At 45.3% G+C, this 26,147-nt stretch overlaps 1 protein-coding gene across 2 annotated transcripts; it reads right to left on the bottom strand.

The window, feature by feature from the left end:
- Nucleotides 1-6,902: 6,902 nt before the first annotated feature.
- Tnfaip3 (TNF alpha induced protein 3) lies at nucleotides 6,903-25,287 on the bottom strand. 2 transcript variants are annotated; one of them, XM_004651168.2, is made up of 9 exons: nucleotides 25,231-25,287; nucleotides 21,536-21,845; nucleotides 16,963-17,153; nucleotides 15,962-16,109; nucleotides 15,629-15,799; nucleotides 13,387-13,567; nucleotides 10,921-11,822; nucleotides 9,970-10,151; nucleotides 6,903-9,110 (listed from the first exon to the last, which is right to left on the bottom strand). In XM_004651168.2, exons 2-9 carry the CDS (start codon nucleotides 21,828-21,830, stop codon nucleotides 8,826-8,828), a joined length of 2,355 nt encoding a protein of 784 aa, XP_004651225.2. In that variant the 5' UTR covers nucleotides 21,831-21,845; nucleotides 25,231-25,287; the 3' UTR covers nucleotides 6,903-8,825. The 2 variants fall into 2 exon arrangements, with proteins under 2 accessions (XP_004651225.2, XP_045015554.1); XM_045159619.1 differs by lacking the exon at nucleotides 25,231-25,287 and adding an exon at nucleotides 24,922-25,003.
- Between the last annotated feature and the right edge of the window lie 860 nt (nucleotides 25,288-26,147).

The raw sequence follows: 26,147 nt of genomic DNA on the forward strand, positions 1-26,147 counted from the left end.
CTTCTTCTACTTTGACATCTCTTTTTGCCGCCCCCTCCACCATCCAAGATGGAATGTTGGTTGGCCAAATATTGCGCAGATCTGGTTACAGGTAATGATAGTGGCTGTGAGGTTATGAATTGCCATGGTTACTGCATATCCAGAAGACAGCATTCCACAGCACTCCTCCCCATCCTTTCTAGCTTTTATATTCTTTCCGCCTCCTCTTCCACAGGGATCCTAGGGCCCGGGTGGGGGAACGATAGAGATATGACTCATTTAGCACTGAATGCTCAGCAGTCACTTTCACTTGCTTTGTTTTTTTTTTTTTTTTTTTTTTTTTTTTTTTTTTTTTGAGGTAGAGTCTTGTTCTAGCTCAGACCTGGAATTAACTCTGTATTCTCAAGGTGGTCTCGAACTCATGGTGATTCTCCTATGTCTGCCTCCCAAGTGCTGCAATTAAAGGTGTGTGCCACCACGTCTGGCTCCCTGAATGAGTTTTTAAGACTGTAAGGGAGCCCAGAAACCAAAAGTATACCCCATTTTAAGGAGACCAGGAAGCCATGATACATGTGTGTGGGTGATATTTGTATGTTGCAGAAAGCAAGAATGAATACTTAAGTGTTTCAAACTTTGTAAGCATTTACACAAAATTGGACATTCTGTGTGTGAGTGTGTATCGTGGTAGGGTGTGTGTATGTGTCTATGTAATGTGGTGTGTGTGTCTATGTAGTGTGGCATGCATATATGTGGCATTGTGTATGTGGTATGGTATGTATGTGTAATGTGTAATGTGTGTATATGTGGTGTGGTATGTATTGTAATGTGGTATGTGTGTATGTGTTTTATATATGTGTAATGTGGAGAGTGTGTATATGTATGTGGTGTGATGTGTGTGTGTCTATGTGAGGTAGTATGTGTGTTTGTGGTGTGGTGTGTTCGTGTAATGTGTGTGTATGTGGTACGGTATGTTTGTGTAATGTGGTATGTGTGGTGTGGTTTGGGTGTGGTGTGTGTGTCTATGTAAGTTGACGTGTGTGTGTGTCTATGTAAGGTGATGTGTGTGTGTGGCTGGATCAGAGCATTAGGTGTACCCCCGCCAGTTCTTGTCTTACAATTAGCAAATAATTGATAAACGTGGACATGAAGAAGGGTAAATTATGACAGATTTATTTTAAGAGAGAGTAGAAATAAAAGAGTCAAAAAGTTCCCAAGCTGAAGGAGCCCCCCCCCCCCCCACCACCACGCTGGGAAGGGTCCCTATAGGGAAAAATCCCAGGAAATCCACATAACAATTTGGGGCACTTTCTTATAAATTATGCATCCAATTGGGATGAATCTCACTGCCAAGCTCAAAAGTACATGAAGGACTATGGTTGGTTGGTGGACCAGGATGGAGAACCCAGACTCAGAGGGGCCAGCCCGTGATAGGTAGAAGGTAGAGAAGGTGGGAAAAGCTCATTATAAATTAAGCATGAAGAAGTAGGAAGCTGTTCCTTATTGCCATCTTAAATCATACTGGAGTTTCCTTCTAGTTTCGCCAGGGCAGGGGGTAGGGCATCTATGTCCCTCTGGGCCCCTAACTAGATCACCTGCTCCTGGTCTCTTGGTATTGGGGTTAGGCCTCCTCAGGCCTTCATAATTGCACAGGAAGTGCTCTTAACCACTGAGCAATCTCTTCAGCCCAGAAATTGGATTTTTGACTGTCTACCATCTTTAAAAATCAATTTTAAAGCCAGGAGTGGTGGCGCATGCCTTTGATCCCAGCACTCGGGAGGCAGAGGTAGGAGGATTGCCGTGAGTTCAAGGCCACCCTGAGACTACAGAGTTAATTCCAGGTCAGCCTGGACAAGAGTGAGACCCTACCTCAAAAAAAAAAATCAATTTTAAGTATTCATTCATGATACAGTGTTCTTTTTAATTAATCATAATGCACAATTACATGAAACAATATAAAATAACAAACTAGGGATTTTAAAGCAATGAAATAGAATGAACTTTGAAGTATTTTTAAATAATTATATAAATAAGTATATATATATGATTTTTTGAGGTAGGGTCTTACTTGAGCCCAGGCTGACCTGTAGCCTCAGGGTGGCTTTGAACTCAGTGGTCCTCCTACCTCTGCCTTCCAAGTGCTGGGATTATAGGCATGCACTACCACGCCCAGCTAATAATTATTTTTATTATTGCTAAAATACTTTGATCTCAAAATAATTGTAAAATTAATACATAGACTTGATTTTTCTTAAAAGTTATTTATCACTTTTAAATGATGCTATTTCCTATTTTAAACTCATTCTCTTGTGATCTTTGATGTTAAGAACTAATTAGAGCAAAAAAAGATATCACAAATAGATGAGCACAAAATAGAGATATAGAGATGACTAGAAAATGTCCTTGACTATGTGTGTGAACCTTCTATTTTATGATTAATTATATTTCATTTCCAGTTACCACATATGCAAGAGTTTTCATTGAAACTCGGATGAGTTCCTTTCTTCATTGATGCTAACAGGGTCAACCACATGTAAGGATAAGTTGATATTGCCAACAAAAGGGTTCAAAACTTCTCAAAACTCAGCTGGGCGTGGTGACGCATGTCTTTAATCCCAGGACTCAGGAGGCAGAGGTAGGAGGATTCCCATAAGTTCGAGGCCACCCTGAGACTCTATAGTGAATTCCAGGTGAGCCTGGACCATAGTGAGACCCTACCTTGAAAAACCAAAAAAAAAAAAAAAAAAAAAAAAATTCTCAAAACTCTTCATTTCTGGAGACCCAAAAATCCTGTTTCCATGCTGGGGACATAGCTCATTAGCAGGACATTTACTTAACAAGCATGAGTCCCTGGATTCAGTGCTCAATCTGTTTTCCAAACTTAAGTGTTCAAATCAGGTTGTCTGTAGGGACACAGGTACTTTGCACCTGAGGAATGAAAGAAAGAATGGGTCACTACTACCCCTTGAGCTGATCCATGCCCAGTTACTTCCAGGCTGCTCAGATGACACTGAACCCCTCAAGATACAAACTAAGGGAGAGTACCAGTGTCGATTTGCATATGCATTTTAGCAGGATGTGATTTATATCATACTTTTTGAAGACTAAAAGATAAACCCAGACATGTCCTATTTTCTTCTTCTACCACCTAGTGGCACATAGCCTGCTGTGGGCATTGGGGACCATAGCAAGGCACCAGGTAGTCTTACTGCAAGAGAAAGCATGACTGGGTAGGGCGATGGACAGGTGCAGTGAGTGTGGGCTGCCAAGGTGAAGCCCAAGCCCAGGCCAGAGCCATGAATAGAGGACAAGGATTCGATCTGAGAGCTACGTGGAGATCTGCTCCCGAGGAGTTTAGATGTGGGAGTGAGGGAGCTCTTTAGGAGGCTGGGACGATCATGCCTCCTCTGAGCCCAGAAAGGAGAAACAGACACTGTGAGCTCAATTTGGGCTAGTTGACATTTATTATGTAGCATATGACAGCAGTGGAAGTGGATGGAGAGACTGAAGGAGAGAGGTCTTTTTTTGGAAAGTCATCAATTTAAGACTGAAGAAGGCCAGGAGTGCTCAGTTTGGAATTAAAAATAAAAAATAAAAAATGAATGGAGATACCACAGCATGAACTCGTGAGCCACACACAACCCCCAGAGGGGGAGCCACGGTCTTCACTGAGCCCCCTCAGAGCCCCCTCGACCCATGCCGTTCCCCTGTCTGGGTGTCATTCTTCTGAGTCAGAGGTAATTTGCTAATTATAAGTCACTTCCTATTTTAGAAACCCTGATGACTTATGGTCAAATGCTTATGGTCATCAGGCTGACTGAAGAAATAGACATTTTCATACTGGGTGAGAGAAGTGGGGAGAATGGAGAGGAAAAAGGAGGAGGAAGGTCTATTTTGAGACTTTATGATTTGCCCTGGGCAAGTATTCAAACAGCATAGGTCGGGTGGGGTGGGGGCCCATGGGACACACAGACCACCATTGCTGAGCAGAACCTCGTGAGTTTAGAACGCACTGACAGACACGGTGGCAAGGCAAGAAGCCAAACCCAGCATGCCAGGCACTGTACACAACCAGGCTTGGTGGTGTGCCCCTGTCAGGCCAGCACTTGGAGGCTGGGTCAAGAGGATTACCACGAATTCAAGGCCACCCTGGTTGGCACAGGAAGTAGCAGTCCACTTAGGGCTACAGCGTAAGATGTTATCTCAAAAACAAGGCAAAGTGAAGCAAAATGCAACAGAACAAAAAACAGCTTAGTCACTAACCAATTGATAGCCTGAAAAGTTAAAAATATAAAAGAGTGAAAGAGTCTTATGAAAAAGTAACCAAAAGCAACAAGACTTTGTCTTGTGTCCTGGCTAACCTGAGAAATTAGAATACAACAAGGCAACTAGTAATGACATACTTTCGTCAATGATACCCTACATACACAATGGTTATCCCATAAGATTATATTGCTTAGTCGATGCCATAGGGTCATAGTTTATTTAAGTCTACCTTGACATTCACACAAGGATGCAATCCACTAACAGTGCATTGCCCAGATCATGTTTCTGTCATTCCATGATTCGTGTCCATACTTACTTGGGATTTAGTGTCCCCCAAAGTGAAATCAATAAGCTACAGAAAAATGCTATATAGAAACACATTCTTATGAATTAAAGGTCAATGACAAAGTATTTGTGACTGTGATGTCACAATAGCTGGGTTTGCTTTCAAACAGCCCTGCAAAATTAATACATAATGTATAAACCAAGGGCAATAGATGGAATAAATTTGACAAAATGTTGATGAATTGGAGTTCATTGAAGTATTTAAGAATGTTTCTAAATTTTCTCCAAGTTAAACCAGAATTTTTTAAAATAACTTTTCAAAGGTATGGTTGGTTCTAAATTGTGGTTAGTGGTCATTATCATCTGAGGAACTTATTGAGACTTTAGGAAATGTGCTGTGGTCCTGACTCAACTCAGTATCCCACAGGTACCTTTGTACTGGGTAGAAAAAGGGGCTATAGTCCATTGTTCCTGGCTCAGAAGTCAGTCTCCAAACCACATTTTAAAAAAACAAACAAACAAAAACAACAACAACAACAAAAAACTTTCTCTTCCACAAGGCAAGCCATAGAAACTAAAAATATACCAGTGTCTGTCTTAAAGCGAGGTCTAAAGAAATTCTCTGAATACAGGGTGTGGTAACATATACTTTCATCCCCTGCACAGGCTTCAGGGAGGAGGATCACTGTGAGTTCAAGGTCAGCCTGGAGCTACAGAGTGAATTCCAGGTCAACTATGGCTGGAATGAGACTCTACTTTGCGGAACACCTACCCCCCCCCCCCCCCCGCCCACCACACAAAACAAATAAAATTAAATTCTCTGATCTACCTTGTCTGATAAGAAACAAATCCCAGGACTGCATTTCAAATGAGTCCTACCTATCCCATGCCATCAAACAAGGAATGGTTCCTGGAGAACCTCCAGTCTGAATAGCCAGGTCTTGCTGGCTCATCTTACCCCAGCCACCCCATAACCTGCCAGCATAAAGTCAAACTTTTTGTCCCATCCCAGGCTCAGTGACTGTCTGTGCTTCTGTCATGCCTATGTAACAAAGTCTGAATAAAAACCTCAATGGGATCTGGGGAGATGGTTCACTTGGTGGTTAAAGGTGCTTTCTTGCAAAGCTTGCCAGCCCAGGTTCAATTTGCCAGTACCCATGTAAAACCAGATGCACAAAGTGGCACATGCATCTGGAGTTCATTTGCAACAAGAGGCCTGGCATGCCCTTACTGTCTCTCATTCATTCTGTCATAAATAAAGACATAAAAATATAAAAATAAAAACACACCCAGTGGACTCCCGGATTCAGAATGCTTCCAGATAGCTAGACACATGGAAGTTTGTGGAGGGTGGTATGTAATGGATGGCATGAAAGTCACAAGTTCATTACCTGGCTTTTTGCAACTCTTTATCTGAATCCTTTGTTGAGATCCTTAATAACAAGCCAACAAATGTGTGTCCCGAGGTCCAATCTGAGGTGAGGGTCATGGAAAGTCATTTCTCCCTGGTTGGCGAATAAGCCCTCAACCTGAAGGATCTATCTGATGCCATCTTCAGGTAGAAAAGTGTGAAATAGAAGGTTAGCTGTAGAATTGACTATACTGGGTTACTATTGGGTGGGGGGAGGTTCTCCTCCAGTTGGGGATCACAGAAATCTTTGGTGGTCATTTTGGTGTGAGAGCTGAACAGATGTGGCAACTTTATAAGTTGCCATTATGGTGGCTCTCATAGTTAGATCACCTGGCCTGTTTGATCCAGAAAAAAAGTCTTACATATCTTCTTGCCTCCCTGCCAAGTTTTCTTTCTTCCTTGTCACTCTACCCTCCTTAAGTCTTTTTTCTTTCTCCCTCACATGAAGACTCATGATGGGAGTCTCAAGAGAAGAACTTGAGCCTTGCCTGGGCAGGTGTCTTGGTGAGGAAATGGGAGCTTTCCCACCCCTGAGGAGCTTCTGCCCTGTCACTGTTAAACCCAAAGCTTGTGCTTGAATGCATAGTCTTACTCTCATGCACTAATTATTTTTAGAAAGCTACCCTTATTCCCAGCAGGGAAGAGATGTAGCCTTGTCCTGGCTGTGTGGGAAACAAGACTTTACACACTAGCCAGTCTTCTTCCCGCCCTCATCAAGAGAAAACATCAGGGCTGGAGAGATGGCTTAGAGGTTAAGCGCTTGCCTGTGAAGCCTAAGGACCCTGGTTCAAGGTTCAATTCCCTAGGACCCACGTTAGCCAGATGCACAAGGGGGCACACGCATCTGGAGTTCGTTTGCAGTGGCTGGAAGCCCTGCTGCGCCCATTCTCTCTCCCTCTTTCTCTCCCTCCTTCTCTCTGTTGCTTTCAAGAAAATAAATAAAAAGAAAAAGAAAACATCAAACTTTGTTCTGAAATAATTTATTTTTTTTCATATTGACTCTTATGAAAAGTTACATTTCTTTAGGGAAACTTGACAATGATAGCATTCTAAGGACAACTAGATGTGCAAATTTCAAATATTTTCTATGATAAGTATAAATAATTCTACTGTTTCACATTAAGAATGATATAATATCAATAGACACACAATATAAGAGTACTACCTTTGAAAGAACTCGATGAAAACATCGAAGTAGTTGACATCTTTGGAAAGAAATCAAAAGACTGAAGTCAGGGGGAAAGATGTGTTCGGATAACATGAGGAAAGGCCATGTAGAGTTATGTATCACAAAGATTTTTCAGGTCCTATGTCAGAACCCCCAAATGGCAGCCTTTACCTCTGGAAAAACACATTTCCCTCTTTTCTTTTTTGTTTTCTTTTTCCCCTAAAGCAAGCATGACAATAACACAAAGCACACTGAGAAACCGCAGGCCAACGACAGACACAGACTCCCTCATCCTCACGGCTACTGGGTTTTGCTGTCCAAGGCTGGGGCGTCACTCAGCACACCAAGGATACAACACTACCCCAGTTAGCAAAACCATCCCGAAAGACCGCTTAGTTCCCCGCGGCTCTCCACAGTCTCTTCCACACTCCCTCACCATCATCTCTCCAAGGAGGTAGGATACTCAGAAACATCTCCAGAAAACACACAGCCGTTTCTTACCATACAGCCAGAGTTTTATAAGAAGCACAGATTCTACCAGATTTACTCATAAAGCAATTCCTTCTTTCCTAGGGAGACTATGAGTCAAAACGCATCCAAAGAGGTCGCCTCCCTGCTGTGGTCAGGAGCTTGCTTGGTTCTAGAACATGACCCAAAGCAAATGTGTCATCCAAGGAGATACTGCAGCATTTTCAAGAGAATCTTCATTTAAATAATTCTGACGTTTGTAATAAATAAAGGACATGGAGAGCTCCCTTCAAGAAGGCAGCGGGTTGAGTTCATGTCATAAGCTGTGTGTATACAGAGAGCTGCCCCAACAATAACCAGAAAACAGGTTATTATGACTCAGTCTTTCTACTTGTATCTGTAGGGCATCACTTAAACACTAAAAAAAAAAAAAATCCCTCATAAATATAAGGGCATATTATTATATGTGCACACACTTTGATATACACCTCATCTCAAGATCACCTCTGTAGAGTGAAGAGGAAGGTAACGCTGGGTTACATGTCTTCCTGCTGATGTTCTTCTGCTGTTCACGTGGTGCATACTGTCAAGAGTAGCTTGTGTTCTCTCCGTGGGAACATGTCCAGTCTCAGCAGCCTCAGAATCACAGTCCATGGAGGAGGTTCCGCTTTGCCGCAGAACCTGGGAAACGAACCAGAAGATGTCCATGTTCCCTGAGCTTCTGGGAGCTTCCTGTAGAGGACCTTGGCGCCCCGGGGATTTGAGCTCTCCGTCTCAGCGGAGAGCGGCTTCTGGCGGCAGGATGGTGGCCCCGGGTCTCTCAACCCACCTGCCTGTCTTCTGTCTTTTCCTGCTTCTGTCAACATGATGCAGCCGTCCTGGCACGTGGCAGAGCAGCCACCGCCAGTGCTTGGATGTGGAAGTGTTCCGCATCCAGAGATGGTTCCAGCCCTCTGCTTGGTAGGAGAGAAGCAGCAGCTTCTGGCTGAATCTGACATCAAGCAGCGCCAGTCAGTTACAAGCTTTGCTCTAAAGCCACCTGGGCAGAGTATTTATTCCTGGCTACCAAATGTGATCATCACGGGCATGATGAAGAACAGCTTATCTTGCCTCTCCCGCTCAAAGACAGCTCCTCGAGGCCAGTGTCCCAGGACCTGCCCCTTCAAGTGGCACTCAGGATTTTAGAGTATAGCACCAAGTTGCCTGGCAGCTCAAGGTCCCTCTTGTTGGGACAGTTCTACATGTCTGAACTTAGCCATACATCTGCTTGAACTGAAAGCATTCATTGCAGTAGCCGTTACACTTAGCATTGCCGAAGTGATCGCAGGCGGGGGCCCGGCAGCGTTGTTTGGGGGGTTCTTCGGGAGGGGGCTCATCCCGGTGGGCTGTGGGTGCTGCTCGCTGGCTGAGGTGCCGGCACTCCATGCAGAGTTCCTCGCTGCGGCACGCCAGAATGTTCTTGCAGGAGGCCCGGGCACACTTGGGCCGTGAGGCTCCCTGTGTGGTTCGAGGCATGTCCCTGCGTGGGCTTGATCTCTGAGCGGAAAGAACAGAGACAAATATTGGCTCAAATTTCTCTGGAGATGTCACTAAACAGGGTACAGAAAGCTTAACTAACCCCAGGGAGGTTGGAGGAAGCACCTATCCTGCCATGGAGGCTGCAAACTGGACCTAGCGCTGTTCTCTGGGGTTATTGCTGGTTTTTTTTCTGATACATCAGTAAGTGGAGGCACCTGGGATGCCTGGGCTCTTGGCTCATGATAAAGGGTTATCTGCTGTACCTACAAATCAAAGACTCGCTGAACACTATCTGGCTTTCAGGATGTCTGCAAAGACTTTAGTCTATGGCTGTTTGCTTTTCGAAATGAATTCTTAAAAAAAATTTTTCTTTTGCCTGTGTATATGTGTGTGTGTGTGTGTGTGCACATGCACGTGTGCATGTGTGGTGTATGCACATATATGTGACCTTGAGGTGCCTGACAGGCTCGCCTGTGGAGGCCAGCTTAAGCACAGCCATGGTCTCCCCAGAAACTCAGGAGCTTATGGGGTCCTAAAGATTCTCCCCTTGTGGGACCTGGGTTACAGGTGCACAGAGCCACGCCCAGCTATTTTACATGGGACCTGGAGATTTGAACTCAGGCCCTCCTGCATATTTAAATGGCTGAGTCATCAGTCCAGTCCCCAAATGAATTCTCAGTGCACCTCGGGCATGCAGATCAGAAGCAGTCTTGCCACCCCGGGGAGCCACAGAGAAGGGGGACATTTCTCTAGGTGCTTCCAGCAGGCTTTCCTAAGGAAGTCCTTGTCATATGCAGACACCCAGCAGGGAAGAAAGCCTGCTTGTCACAGAAGGCAGACCATGCTCCAGCAAGGAGGACCTCGCCAAAGGTCTTACCAGTGGCTCTTCCGTCCGCTTGGCTTCTCGGAAGCGCTGGTTCTGAGCTTCGATAAAGCACTTCTGACAGTACCCTTCAAACATGGTGCTGCCGAGGGTGCCACACTCCCTCCCCAGGCACGGAATGCTGTTCTGGAACCTGGAGGCTGTGGAACCGGCTTTCCCAGAGGCAGCGACAAAATCTACAAGAGAACGACTATGCTGTTCAGTACCACGTCTGGGTCACGGCACAGACACTGACATTAGAGAACAAGACGGCTTTTCAATACAGATCAGAACCGCCTTAAGGACAGGGTTGAGACCAGACTCTTACTTAGGAGCTTAGCAAAACAGCATGAGGACCGAACATCTTTGACTTCACAGATCTCTCACTTTGAACATGGACCAAGAACAGAGCAGCAGGTATTAAATCCCCATCTGTCTTTCATGCTTGAGCCCAGGCAGGCTACAAACATTTTACTACATTGTCAGCCAAGACTCCCTCTCTCCTGCTCCTCCTCTTCACACTATTACACCAAAGCAGCCGAAGTCTTAACTATCACATCAATGACAGGCAACGAATGGCCTTAGGAAAACCGATCTCATAGCCAAATACGGCAGCTCATGCCTGTAATCCTAGCACTTGACAGACAGAGGCAGGAGGGCTTCCAGGAGTATTGTAACCTGGGCCATCTACTTATTTCCAGGCAAGCCTGGGCTACGGTGTGAACTCTATGCACAAGGTATTTTTAATCTGGGGCACGTGATAACATGGGACTGCTTCAATTGTGAGGTTACTGCTGCTTCTGGATGAGGCCAGCAGGACCCCAGTGACTATGGCCAAGGGCATATGGTGGAAAAGCACAGTAAGATATGATCGCTCTGTCTGACTAGTCGGGTCAGCTCCTTTTGGTGGTCAGGGGCAAAGCCGCTTCTAGGAAGTCGTTTTAGGAGATCTATGGCTTCACTTACGTTTGTTTTCTTTGTACTCGATGAAACATAGTGTGCAAAAGCCCTGGTTTTCTGGAGTCCCAAAATACATGCAGCCAGCCTTTCTGCATTTGCTTGTCCCAGTCCTGTCCCCTGGAGTCCATGAAGCCTGGGTAAGGCAGCCAGAGGGGTCTTCATTTCCAGCTCTGTGACAAGAGTTTGGAGAGAGAATCTGGATGAGTTGAGAGGGGTCAGACTTGGAGCGCTGGTGACAAGAAGGAGGGATGCTGGAACTGAGACTGGAGGAGGGCTCGGTCGTAGTCCTTTTGAAGCAAGTACTGCAGATCCCGTTAAATGTCCGGGTGACATCCTGGAGGCAGGCTCGACACTTGCCGGGATCTGAGTGCCTGGCGGGGTCTGCAGCGTGGCTGGCATTAAGCTGCCTGGCATTGTGGCACCGCTCACAAAATCCATTGTGCTGCGCATTCAGTGTGAAAGGGCAGCCGGGGCTCCTGCACTTCATAGCGGTGGTCTCACTGAACAGGAAAAGGCTGGGTGCTGTGGGTGGGGCCGAGTGAGGCCCCCCAGCTGGCTCCTCGGGACTCCAGGCTGAAGGCTCCAAGGTGTCTCCCCGAGAAGCCCCGAAGGTGCGGCCTGGCTTAGAGGTCAGCTTGGGAAGCTTGTCCTGGCTCTTTTGCCGCCTCTCCGAGCACTCGTGACACAAAGGCTGGGTGTTCACGGACATGAAGAAGGGGCACCTGGGCGTTTCACATTTTACATCCATGAGCGAGAGCTGGGGCGGGGACGGTTCCGAACGGCTCTGCCCAGGTGCCCCGCTCCTCCCCTGATCATTGCATTCCTGCCATTTCTTGTACTCATGCTGAACAAGTTCAAAGTAATCGTCTACCAGATTGATTTCTTTGGGTAAATTAGCTTCATCCAACCTAGAGCCCAAACAGGGGAAGATGAGACGATGCAAAACGACACTTTACACACATTTCCACGAATGGGGGCCATGGTGGCTTTATAACCAGCACTGAAATACATGCCTAAGACATAACATGGTCCAGTACAGTTCCTATCTGTTTTGAGTCAAATGTGAGATCACCTCCTCAGCTATGAAGACTGCATGAACCCGAGATCAGTTTAAATTACTCAGGTTTGCTCCCACACAACTGCAGATAGTTCTAAGGAATGAAGTCTTTGGGGCTGGGGGCATAGCTCAGTGGTAGAACATTTGCCTAGTGTATGAAAGGCCCTGAGTTTGATCCCTTGGACTGCAGAAAGAAAAAGAAAAATAGAAAGACAAAAAAAAAAGAGGTCCTCTATAAAAAGGGGACACTACCTCTCATTCTTAAAGGGTCACTTTTGGGCTGCAGAGATGGCTTAGTGGTTAAGGCACTTGCCTGTGAAGCCTAAGGACCCAGGTTTGATTCTCCAGGTCACATGTAAGGTAGATACACATGGTGGCGCACGCATCTGGAGTTCATTTGCAGTGTCTAGAGACCCTGGTGCTCTCTCTCTCTTTCTCTCTTATAAATAAATAAATCAGAAAAAAAAATTTTAAAAAAGGTCACTTTCATTTTCTAATTTCTTGGAAGTCAGATTTCTGGTAAAACATTATTCAGGATATTCATTTGGGACTGTCTATAAGGCTATAAATTACTCTGGAACTTTGTATTTTATATTTTGTTGCTATTAATTTCAAGCCTGTGTCTGGTCCCTCCTAAAGTTCACTGTTCCAGAGGAAGACAGGCCCATAGGAAGTGTTTATTTACTTCTGACTTTCTGTAACTGGATGATCTTTACTTTGAGAAATTTATCCTCTCATTTCTGCGGTCTCACCTGATCTAACTTCTCAGGGAAGGCAGCTCTTTAACATAAGCCAGTGTGCAGTAATTACATAACTGTACAACGGGTCCTCTGAGGCTCACCTCCCCTTTCTCCCTATGGTGCCACATCAACACTTCCCATAAGCCGGGATGTATTCCCAACGGTGTTCACTTGCTAGTCCTTCTGATATTTACTTCAATAATTAAAACAAGCTGGGCATGGTGGCACACACCTTTAATCCCAGCACTTGGGAGGCAGAGGTAGGAGGATCGCTGTGAGTTCGAGGGCAGCCTGAGAATACAGAGTGAATTCCAGGTCAGCCTGTGCTAGAGCGAAACATTACCTTACAAAAAATAATAAATAAATAAAATAAAATAAATAAATAAAAACAACTATGCTTGGTGCAAAGCCATTTAAAAAATTTTTTTAAAACCCATAGCTCTGATGTCCAGCAACCAAAACTGCAGGGAAATCATTATGGATACATTACTTGTTTCTGTTTGAATCCAAACTTAGCATTCCCTTACAGATAGTCCTTTCTAACTCATGTCCTTGACACTCAATCTGTTTCACATGGACAGAAACTGCAAATAACTGCAGTGCCGAGTCTTGGGCTGGCAGCTGCTTATGAGCAGATACAGATGACAGAATGAACAGCTGATCTCAGCCACTTACTTTGCGGCATTAATCAGATGAGTAGTGCCGTGGTCCCAGCCTTGCACCGGGATCTCAATCACCATCAAGTATTCCTTTAAGAGTTTTTCCTTCATCTCATTTTCAGGATCTGTCAAAAAGTGAATTTTTAAGTCTTCAAATTTCCCTCGGTCTCTGTTAACAAGTGGAACAGCTCGGATTTCTGAGGAGGAAAATAAAAAAGAAAGAAGGATGTAAGTGAAATCTTATTCTACCATATGACATTGTATGCAAGATCATAAGTAATGACTGAAATTTGAAATTTCAGAAAGCATATAATTTGCAGGGGGATCAATTAGTCTCAGTTAAACCCAAAAGCAAAGAGCATTAACTATAACATAAAATATGTTGTTCTCAAGGTACCCACACAATACTAACCAGCCTAGACCAAGGAGATGCTTTTTAAGTAGTTTTATTTATATGATTATTTTTTTCAGACAGGGAAAAGAAATGCCTATATGTTATTTTTCATATTCATATATGCACATAAAATAAACTTTGATCGTAATTACCTCACACTGCCCTCTCTCACCCCCTTTCCTCCCCCGTGAGCCCCTTTCTCTTCCCAAGTTGTCTCCTGTCTAGTTTCATGTCTTTTGTCTTTCTTAAAAGAAATCTAGGGGCTGGAGTGATGGCATAGTGGTTAAGATGCTTGCCTGCAAAGGCTAAGGATTTGAGTCCTCAGTACGCACAAAAGCCAGATGCAGAAGGTGGTGCACGCATCTGAAATTCATTTGCAGTGACCAGAGGCCCTGGTGTACCCCTTTTCTCTTTCCATCTCTCTCTCTCCCTCTCCAATAAGTAAAAAAAAAAAAAAAAAAAAAAAAAGAAAGAAAGAAAGAAATCTTAGTTCCTCATGTGAGAGAAAATGCTATACTTTTCTGATTCTGACTTATTTTATTTAACACAATTATCTCCTGTTCAACATTTCATTCTTTGTAGCAGAATAAAACGCCACTGTGTAATATATCCCACCTCCTTCACCAATTCATCTGTTTGTTGACGGGCCACCCAGCCTGACTTCAAACTTACTACTGTGAATAGAGACCATAGATCTGAGCTGGTTAAACTGACCTGAGTTTGAATCCCGACTTTGTCACTATCAAGCTATGTGATACTAGGCGGGTTATTTAATCTCTCTTTCAACTGCCTCATCTAGCAAATAATGCCTCACAGAGACGCCACAAGTGTGAAATGGAACAAAGTATTGTGCCTGCGGCACTTAGCTCAGTGCCTATTACACATGAAGCTACTGTGATAATGGGTCGCTGGACACATGCTGACCTGCTCCATACCCAGCACAGCACCCAGAGCATTGTGCGCCGGAACTGTCATGTGTTAGGACTACACAGACGTGACCCTCCTATCCATGGTAAGTGTGCTGAAACTACTTCCCAAGTCACACACAGAAAGACACGGAAGGGCTGGGGCTACTGCCGCCAGCCACAACATTGTTTCGGGTTGCGTGACTTGAATCTGGAAAAAAAAGAAAATCCCAAATGTGAAATGTTCCCAAATCTGAAACTGTTGGGTGGATTTTGATGCATTTTTAGATTTTGGATTAGGGATGCTCAACTGGTCAAGTCTATTGTAAACATTTAAAAAATTGAAAAGGTCTGAAATCTGACACATTGCTGGTCCCATGCATTGTGGTCTAATGGATATGGCTAAGCAAATGACAGAACAACATATTTTAATTAAAAATAATGCACTTGGGCTGGAGAGATGGCTTAGCGGTTAAGCGCTTGCCTGTGAAGCCTAAGGACCCCGGTTCGAGGCTCGGTTCCCCAGGTCCCACGTTAGCCAGATGCACAAGGGGGCGCACGCGTCCGGAGTTCGTTTGCAGAGGCTGGAAGCCCTGGCGCACCCGTTCTCTCTCTCTCCCTCTATCTGTCTTTCTCTCTGTGTCTGTCGTTCTCAAATAAATAAATAAAAAATTAAAAAAAATAATAATAATGCACTTAAAGCCGGGCGTGGTGGCGCACGCCTTTGATCCCAGCACTCGGGAAGCAGAGGTAGGAGGATCGCTGTGAGTTGGAGGCCACCCTGAGACTACATAGTGAATTCCAGGTCAGCCTGGACCAGAGTGAGACCCTACCTTGAAAAACCAACAATAAAAAAATGAATAAAAATAATACACTTAAATAAGATGGTTGCAATTGGGAACAAGTGAGCAAGCCCTGTTATTCCAGGTCATGAATGTGAACTGATCCCGTTTTCTTACCAGGTCCACTGTCCTTCAGGGTCACCAGGGGTACAAAGTGTTGGCTGTCATAACCAAGGACAATGGGATATCTGTAGCATTCCTGGGCAGGCCAGTGCAGAGGCAAGTAAATTCCACCAACTTTCAAAGGGGCAAAACTAGAACCTGATTCCAAACTTCTTAGCATTTTGTCTGTTTAAGGAAACAGAAAGAAAAGTAAGGCGCAGGTGACTTGCATGAAATTCCCACTACTGGTACCGGTGGTCTTGGGAGTGTGGGCTTCCCCTCAGCACCAAAGCATTAGGGCAGAAAGACTGCAAAGACACTGATGAAAGATGATCCAAAGTATCTCACCAGAAATGACAATGATAGGTCTTCTGAGGATGTTGCTGAGGACAAATATGTGAATTTCTTCCAGGGAGTTATACTGAAGTCCACTTCGGTCTGTAGGGGTGTCTGTGGATGCCATTTTGACCAGGGTGTCCCATTCCTCATTCCAGTTCTGGGTCGGGGAGGGAGAGAAGGGGAAATTGGGATGCACTGGGTAGGAACAAGCTGCTCCCCCATGACGCCACACTTCCACAGCTCAACTGATCCCCCCTTCCTGAAATCATCATCCTTTCCCCAATTTTGAATTTCTTTCTTTACTTCGGTCTACTACAAGGCAAACTCAAAACTGGGCCATAAGGAAAACATAAATGCATTTTCTGTTGAATGAGAGGTACCAAGAGAGGAAAGGACTCACCACTTGCTTTCAAAAACAAAAATGAGAAAAAGCTAAACATCCTTCATGGGGCACAACACAAAAGCACCTCTTCTACAAACATGCCCAACTGTGACTGGGAATGACATCCATTCTTCACTGGAGTGGCCGGCACAGCCGAGCTTGCCAAGGGCAGTCAAAATCAACCTGACAGAAATGCCCAAGGAAAGCCCACGGTTGGAAGGACTGTCATGAGGGAGAAATGGGCACTTGGAAATCTGCTGCCCAGTGGCCCCGAGCAGTGGGAAGGAAGAAGCTCAGAGTAATCGCACACAAAGCTGCCAATGTTTTCCACTGAGTGTGCACTGCTTAGCTCTACGCATGTGACTAGTGGGTCAGACGCTCCTCACGGGACAAGGGCTGGCCTGGCCAAGCACCTTTCAGCCACCACGAACCATGGCCCAGGAACAAAACAGACCCGATGGCCTGAGAGATGACTGCAGTTAAAGCGTTTGCCTGTGAAGCCGAAGGACCCCGATTTGATTCCCCAGGGTGGTGCATACGTCTTAAGTTCCTTTACAGTGGCTGGGCCCCAGCGCATCCTTTCTCTCTTCCTATCTAAGTAAATAAATAAAATTATAAAACAACATACCCGAGTGTCATAGCAAAGCCCTGTTTCCACAAATTCCTGAGATTTCAGGGACTCCAGCTGCCAGCGAAATTTAAAGTTCCGTGTGTCTGTCTCCTTGAGGGTACTGCACAGTGCCTTCCTCAGGACCAAGTCCACGTCCTGAACACCCCACATGTACTGACAAGTGGCATGCATGAGACAGTTTCCGTCACCTGGGGACAGAAGAAGACCATGAAGACCACAGCCAAGTAGCCTGCAGAGAAGTCCCAGGGAAGGTTTTCTGGATATACTAACCCCACTGCTATCGCAGGGGGACTGGATGGTTTGATTCTTAGTCAAGGGCAAGCTGATAGCATTTCATAAGGTGATGGCAGTCATAAGGAAAAAAAATAATAATTCACTTTCTGTTTAATGAGTACTGCCAACCGAGGAAAGGAATCAGACAGGGAACCTTGGTTACAGCATGACTCTGCGCCTAAACTGGCTTGGGTGACCATAGGGACATTCCTTAAGGTCTCCATGTATTTATGATCTCCAGTCCTATCTTTGTAGACACCCTTGGTTTGCAAGCAAAAGCCTTGGCACTATTTCTCTCTAGCTTTAAGGAAGGCATTAATATCCAGGGCCATCTGCACACACCAGGAAGCAGGCCTGAGCTCAGCTCTTACTATAGACAGGGATGGTCTGACTATGACTCAGTGATGAATGACTTGACTATTCCACTTTAGCTTTGAGGACCTGGGAGTTTCCTCTCCTGGCTTGTAATGTAGGGTTGACAATATCAAATGGCCTGCACCCTGATGGCCTTGTCTCCTCCTCTAAATGCTTGATATGAACACGCTTGTGAGCAATTGTAAAGTCCGTTTTAAAAGTGGGCATGTATGTAACCCAAGCACTTGGGAGGCTAAGGCAGGAGAATGGCTGTGAGTTTGAGGCCAGCCTGGAATATAGCAAGTACCAAGCCAACCAGGGCTCCACACCAAAAACCTATCTTAAAAAAGTAAAAATAGGGCTGGAGAGATGGCTCATCAGTTAAGGTATTTGCCTGCAAAGCCTAACAACTCGGGTTCAATTCCCCAGTACCCACATAAAGCCAGATGTACAAAGTGGCACATGCGTCTGGAGTTTGTTTACAGTGGCTGGAGGCCCTCGTGTGCCCATTCTCTCTGTCTCTCTTCTCTCTATATTTCTGTTTGCAAATAAATAAACTTTAAAAAAAAGTAAAAATAAAAGGTAAAACATAAATGGTGGGGATATAGCTCACTTAGCAGAATGCTTATCTAGCACGCATCAGGCCCTGGGTTGATGCCCAGTACCACATGTACCAGTTGTAGAGGCATACAGCTAGAACCCTAGCACTTGGGAGGAAGAGGTAGGAGAATTAGAAATGAAAGATCATGGGCTGGAGGGACGGCTTAGCAATTAAGGCATTTGCCTGCAAAGCCAAAGGATCCAGGTTCTGTTCCCCAGGACCCAGGTTAGCCAGATGCACGAGGGGGTACATGTGTCTGGAGTTCGTTTGCAGTGGCTGGAAGCCCTGGTGCACCCATTCTGTGTGTGTGTGTGTGTGTGTGTGTGTGTGTGTCCCTCTTTCTCTGTCAAATGAATAAATAAAAATAAAATAAAATAAATGAAAGATCATTTTTGACTACATAGCAGGTTCCAAGCCAGCCTGGACTATATGAGACCATGCCTAAAAATATAAATATAATATATATAAAGATAACCTGATAGCAATATGACCAATTTGTAACATGTTCATATGTTAAAGTTACCAATTTAAAAAAATTAAAAAGTATTTAAATGTTAACATTTTAAAATTATTCAGTCAGTGTTTTAGACTGGCATTTTTGAGAGATAGGCAAGTCTAATTTTCTTTGATTAGCCTGTGACTTTTCTAGGTTAGAAGTCACAATTAAATGAATGCATTGATTTATTTATATCTGCAGTCCTTGGCATTGAACTCAGAGCCTGATGCACGCCAGGCAAGGGCTTTGCCACTGCACACCATCTCCAATTCAAGGTTACATTCCTTTTGACTCCCTGAACAATAAGCAGTTGGAGGCAAGGTTTAATATAAAATAAGTTAACTCCTTATTTTCTTTGGGAAACTGCAAAGCATGTTTTATTTATTTATTTGGTAACAGCTGAACTCTTCTTACATTATTCTAGAAGTAAGGTAATGCAACTATTCAAAATTTTGTCAAATGGTCATTATGGTCAAACTGTCAACAACAACAAAAATCTGGCAAGTACATATCCACAGCCAGGATCCCTTCAATTCACCCATTTCAGACAACTACCTGAACCAGGGGACCTAAGGGAGCTTTGTGCCTTGGCTGAAGTGTGGCAATGACTACATTCTGTTGAAATTTCCCCTTTGCAAAATCTAGAGCAAAGATAAGACATTTTTCTTCTTGTTGTGCTTACTTTCAGTTCTTTATTGAGATGCACTAGTATAAAATTCCCTAAGTAACATCTGGAATTCCCCAGCACGAAGATATTTGACTAGCAATTGAGCAACAGCTATTGTACGTTTTGTTCTGGTGTGTAGACATTTAAGCTGCAAACTGCACCCTGGACTTTCCAAGTGGGTGTGGCCAGGCTGAGCTGGAATAGGGCTACTCATTATACAAGTGAAATGGCCGCAGCCAATAGACGCTGGGATTTTCACGAAGTTTCAGTTTGATTCCACCTCCTCCCTTCCTCATTCACCGCAGTCTCATATCCTCAAATGCAAACTTGTGAACCACCCCATCCCCAAATTGACCACTGCCTTTGAAGAAAGCCTCCTGGAGGGAGGAGGAGTTTAAAAAGGAAAGGTGCTAATAAAAATCAAACAAAAGAAGACACCTGTTCCCTCCTCCCCTAAATGTCATTTCTTCCTTTCAATAATTTTAAGAAGTTTTCGTCAAAGCGAAGGAACTTAGAATTCTGAGCCTAAAAATCCCTATTTCCCATGTTACCAAATACACCTGCGTTTGTAGTTTAAATCTGTAGTGTGTCTCCTTAGTATTTTAAATAACACAAGACTGCACAGCGTTTGATATTTATATTGCCTTTTTTCTCAAGGAAATAAGGTATTTCTTTTAAAGGACATATTGTACAATGCCTGTTAATTCTGTTAATGGTAAAGAGTTTTTTTTTTTTCTACACCATTTCTAATTCTCTCAACTCCATCTCTCTCTTGTAACAAAATGGGACACAGTTAAAACCACAAACTGTCAAGCATATAAGCCCCTTGCTGACAACTGAACATAATTACCTACTTCTGTGCATCACTTGATTTAATGCCAAGAACAATGATGAAGACAACAGCCATCTCCAGTTTTCTCTTGACTCCTTTTCTAAGAGTCTAAGCTTCATAAATAGAGTTAAGATGTCGAGGTGATATACAAGAGTCCCCAGAATCACAACAAACAAAACCCCACAAGCACTGATCACTGGAGTTACTCAAGTCAAGAACAGCCAAAGTTAATATGCCAATTAAGTTATTAAGTTAATATTCTCACCATCATCCTGCCAACAAGGATTTTTCTACTCTTGGAAATATTATTTTGACCAGGAAGACTATAGTCACTGGTACAAAAACCTGAGATTGCTATTTTTAACCTAGACTGTAAGCAGTTAGTTAATCCTATACAATCTCTTCACTTATTATAATAAATATCTATATCCTAAAGACAGACCTTTGTGCCTGCATGAAACAGTATCTTGGGAAATTTCTGTTAATATGCATATTCTTGCTCAAAGGAAATGATAACAAATTTAAAAAAAAGTTTGGACTAGGAAATAGTTATGAGAGGTAAAAGGGCCATACTGCAAAAAGACACAGATGTGAAAATATTCAGTGATGGGAGCTCCTAAGCATTAAGAAGTAGAAGTCTAAAGCCTGTGTGAAAATACCTCAAATAGCTGACTACCTGAGGTGATAGATCCGGAAGCCCCTTCCTGAAAGTACAACCATTTACTTCTAGACATCACTTAATTGAGTGCCAGCAGCAATGTAGAAAGCTATCTCCAGGTTTCTACACCCCAGAACCTAGGCAAAGGGGTATAGAGCCAAAAGCAGCATCTCTTGCCCTTAACGGCTATTCATTCATCACCCCAGGAACTCAAGAAATGCAAGACATCACACGGCATGTTCTATTGACACTGGGGAAAGCTCTGACACCAGTTTTCATACCATGCTTTTCTCTGGAACTTAAAACCTTTCCAGTTATTTCCATACTGGCTAGGGAAGGTCACTTTATTGATGATTAAATGGACGCAAGAATTAGAAGTGTTAATCACCTAACTGGGGCAGGGTGTTTAGAACGCATCCCACAATCCTCCCTGCCCTCAGTGCTCTAATACACACACTGAGAAATATCCTGAATCAAAGTATTCACCTAGCAGGACGCAACGATTCACACCTACCAGCCCAGCACTCAGGCAGGGGATCACAAGTCGTAGGTCAGCTTGGGATATTACGTAGTGAGATCCTGCATCAAAGCGACTACCACCCCTGCAGCGTTTCTCTACGCAAGTGTCTATTAAAATTTCATGAATGGGGACGAGCACCAGGCAACAGAAACAGCAGAGCAAATCTTACCATTGGTTTTTAGCGCCACAAGCTTCCTGACCTCACGACACCAGTTGAGCTTCTTCTGGCTTTCCAGGGAAGCCTGGATGTTTCTGTCAATGAGAGCCTTGTGGATGATCTCCCGAAACTGTGGGCAAAACTGGCAAGTCCTGAACATTTCCAGCGTGTATCGGTGCATGGTTTTAAAATGATGAATGATCCCATTGGTGGGCTTGAAAAAGTCTTCTGGCATTCTCTCTCTTATCTTCACTGCTTTCCGCATATTGCTCAAATACAGGGCCTGAGGAAGGAGCTGTTCCGCCATGGTGCTCGACAGGGCCTGAAGAGGAGGGAGAAAAGCCCATTCCGTTAGCCTGCCTTCGGCACCACTCCCAATGGACCTGTCTGCAGGAAACCCCAGGGTCTGATCTTGTCACTACCCTAATCTGGAAGCAAAAGGTCTTAGTCACCTCTACTCCCTGGATACTAGCCGGCCCCAAAGATTAGCTCACACTGGACTGTTTTAAGTTACATCACTTTTAAAGATTAGTCTAAACAAGAGAAGGAAGGCGGAGAGTGGGCACTGAGGAGGAGGGGAATAACCCGTGTTTTCAGTAACGTGTGTCAGGCAGCCCGGCCAGTCTGTCAAGGGCTGGACAGGTACTGCTCCCCAAAGCCGACCTCAGCTCCCACTGCTCTCTAATGTCCCTGGGCCATGGTGCTAGATTCCAGAAGTTCCAAAGGCCAGCTAAGGTATACCAGAATCCTGTCAAATGTAGCTTGTTCCCTAGGGCTTCCGCCATTCAACCTTTGCTCTTATCTAAGTCTGGATTCGTCTCTTTCAAACACTCCCCATGCTGCAAAAGACAGTAAATGTTTCACAGGAAACCCCAGGTGGCACCTAACTCCTGCTTAATGTTTGCTCGTTAGTCCCAAGGAAGAAAAGGAGTTGGTTCCAAAAGTTCATCACCCTGCATTGATAGTCAACACCAACTTGAACAATAAAACCGATGTCTAGGGAGATACTTTGCAATGGTAAGAGCAAACTGTCAACCGTCCCTTAGATCCAAGTCACTGAACTTCTGGGCATGAGAAAAAGAAGCAGTTCTAACAGTAAGAAATGGTGCACCTCCCAGAACAGACACTGGAACACCGGAGAGCCACAGCCTCAACACAAGAGGCCGCCACAGTTTATCACATGCCTTCAGGTCCAAGTGGTCAGATGCACCACCACCCCCCTCCCCCTTCACCAGCAAAGGTCAAGCCTAATCAAAGGTGGAGGAAGTACAATCTGGAAGCAAACAGGAACGATGTTCCAGCCAGCAGACCACTCCGGACAAATGCAAGAAGGGTTGAGGCAAAGCCCCAGGGGCATGATTACCATGCCAATGGTGTGTCAGAAGTGATGGGCACAGATGTGTAGAGCTAGCCTTCCAGTGTGGAGCGATGCTGAGTGCCGCCGTGCTTCACTGTCCCCTAATAATGTGACTGGCACATGTGGTCTAATCTCTGAGAAGACAACAGTGATTCCTGAGCTCCCTGGGAAGTTTCACAGCAGTGCATACTTAACTCCATTTGTGCTAATGCAAGGCAACCTCGCTAGGTAAGAAAGATGTTCAGTCTATGCAAGAGGGACTTCATTAAGGGAGCCACTCTAGGGTGGGCCCAGGCATTTGACAAGGTGATCGCAATTCTTTTGACCCTCTTGTGAACTAGAAACCCCTGAAGTTGCTTCTGGGGATATGCACTGGAATTCTTAATCTGATGGCTGGGTGATGCCTAAGAGAAGTGATTCTTCATGTCTGATGCCAGATATATCCCTTACAGGTGCAACTGGGCAAAATCCTAGCAGGAGTATGGACACAATGATGACACACAATCACACACACACTTCGCCTTGGTGGTGCAGGAAAAGTCTCTTTTACAAAACTATCCATCCAACCATTCAACACGAATTGCCAGACCACTTATTGCAGGCCAAGCCCAATGCTAGGCCTAAAATAACAACAACAACAACAAGAACAATAATATCAAAGATGACTTTCTTTCCATCCTTGAAATCACACAACAAATGGATCTGCAGCTAAGGCAATTGCAGGTGCGGGTCTGTCCCAAATCTAGCGGCCATGCAGAGACTGAGCCTTGCCTAGAAGCCCGGTCTTCGTGGACCAGCCCCTTTCTAGTCCTTGTAACAGCATCTCTTTCTTTCAAAAACAAACAGCAGGAAGACTATCAAGCAAGTAGCTGTGCCCTTTTCTGGCTCTCTGACTTGTCTAAGTTTCTCCTCTGGACCTCAAGATCTTTCAGCAAAGATCTAAAAGGAGGATAGAGGGGTGTAAACCATATGCAAGACAATGCAACTGTCAGTACTTGAGAGCTCAGTATGAGCTCATTAATACGTTGCCTTGCATAGCCTGCAAAAGTGTCTCTTTAAAACCAATCAAAACCACTGCCCAGCTTTTCAGTTCATGCACTGCCCACACTTAAGAGAATAAATTTTCCTGACACATGACTATAATGTTCTTATAGGTTAAAAAAACACGGCATTACCCTTAGTTTTTTTTCTATTTGTTCCTACCTTAAAGATAAAATTTCCCAATTTTTGTCAAAGGATCAATACGATTCTACAGAACTTACTCATCAAAGTCTCTCCCCCTCATTTTATTTTTCCACTCCGAACAGACATTTCTGCATGCGATGTGGAAACTTATGTATTATTTATCAACAAATACCTCAGGCAACTGTTGGGAAGTACCTGTCCAAAACTGTACAAAGAACTGTGAAACTCCAAGATGCACAGCGGACTATTAACTGGCTGTACCAGACATCAGGGTGCAGAAAACTCTAAATGCTGTCCTGAGACACTTGGTCAGACTGCCTTTGCAAGGAAAAATCAAAAACCAGAAATGAAATGGGCAAAAAAAAAAAGAAAGAAAGAATAGAGAGAGAAAGGAAAGAAAAAGAGCTGAGCTTACTTAATGCCACTTCTTTCCTGAGAGGCCAGGTGGCAGGATGTGGGAACGACCAAGGCTGAGAAAAGACAGTGAGTCTGAGTGTGGGGTCGGACTGAAGCAGAGACTTGGCATAAGCCCCCAGAGGCAGGCCAGACACGCACTTGCACAATGCAAACTTTTGTTATACTGCTGCAAGTTAGGAAGGCGACCCATTCCCCTGCAGATGTCCCCTGTCCGTGGCAGCTGTCCCCAGACAGGTTCAGTGGTGACTATAAAGCCTCCAAGTCAGATTCGGTGGCCTCTGAGACACGCATCCCCTCTGGGCCTGTCTTGCACAATGTAGGATGAAACTCTGCGTTTCTGCAAGGTCTACGTGCAGAGCTTGAGTTAAAAAAAACAAAAAAAAAAAAAAAAAAAACACAGATGCGAAAATGAACAAAACATCCCAAGACTACCCCTCACCTCCGATCCAGGCGCATCTAGCTGCAGTTTAAACCAAGGCTGCATGGATCAGAAAGGAACAGCTGGCCGGCTGGAGGCATCCACGGCTGTTACCTGAACATCTGGCACGGGTGACCTCAGATTCCCCCCAGAATAAGGGGCTAGGGGCGGGGAGGGGGGAGACAACGAGGACAAACAAACTCTACCACCGGGGACAGCTGCAGAAAGCCCGGGGCCGGCAACCCCACGCCCCCGCAGACCCGGCGGGCGGGCTCGGAGCCGCGCAGCCTGCACGGTGCACCACACGCCCGCCCGCGGGATGGCGCTCACCTCTCCGTCCCGACCGCGCGCTCCCTCCGCCTGGGTCCCGAGTGTCCGTCACTGCGGGCGCACGCCGCTGCCGCCGCCGCCGCCGCCGGCTGGGGTCGCGATCCGGCTCGGTCCGAAGAGGCGCCCCATGGACGCCGCCGCGATCGGGCTGGCTCTCTGTAGCCCGGGGGTGTGTGCACGTCTCCCGGCTGCCTCTCCTCCCTCCCTCTCTCTCGCTCTCTGTCCGCTCCGCCCCTCTAACACCCCCTTCCCTCCCCCTCCTCCCCCCCGCCGCCGCCGGGGGCTCTGAACCCCGTTCGCTCCACCCGCCGACAAGGCTGCAGACGGGGCACTTCCCTTTTTTTTTTTTTTTTTTTGCCTTTCAGTCGCCGGGGATTTCCAGCGTACTCAGGGACTTTCCAGTCACGTGACGCCGGCTGGAAGCGCTGCGGAGCCCCCTGCGTGTCGCCGGGCCGGCCGGCAGAGGGCGTCCGAGAGCGCTGCTCCCCCGCCCCGCCCCGCCCCGCCCCGCCCCGCCCCGCCCCGCCCTGGGGTGTCCCCGCGTGAGTCACCTGGGCATTTCATTTCGGAAGCTCGCCTCCACGTCACATCCATGTGGAAATCGCGGTGATGGGAACTGGAAATGAAATAAGTTCTTTTTTTTTTTTTTTTTTTACGGTCCCCTTTCTGGAGAAAAATCAGCAATTAGAAAAAAAAAAAAAAAGAGGAGGGGAAATTAGAAAGAAAGTCCTAAAAAATGAAAAAAAAAAAACACCCCAGTGCCTGCACTGCAGGCCTGGGACTGGATCTAAAAAGTTTGAGCAGCGCACGTGATGAATAAATCTTTAAAAGAGGCTCTCGGAGGGGATTTCGAGAGCGAGAGAGAAAAAAAAAAAAGAAAGAAAGAAAGAAAGAAAAGAAAAAAGAACCAGATCCCC

The sequence above is a fragment of the Jaculus jaculus genome, chromosome 9 (assembly GCF_020740685.1).
Source record: "Jaculus jaculus isolate mJacJac1 chromosome 9, mJacJac1.mat.Y.cur, whole genome shotgun sequence".
Classification (NCBI taxonomy): Eukaryota; Metazoa; Chordata; class Mammalia; order Rodentia; family Dipodidae; genus Jaculus; species Jaculus jaculus.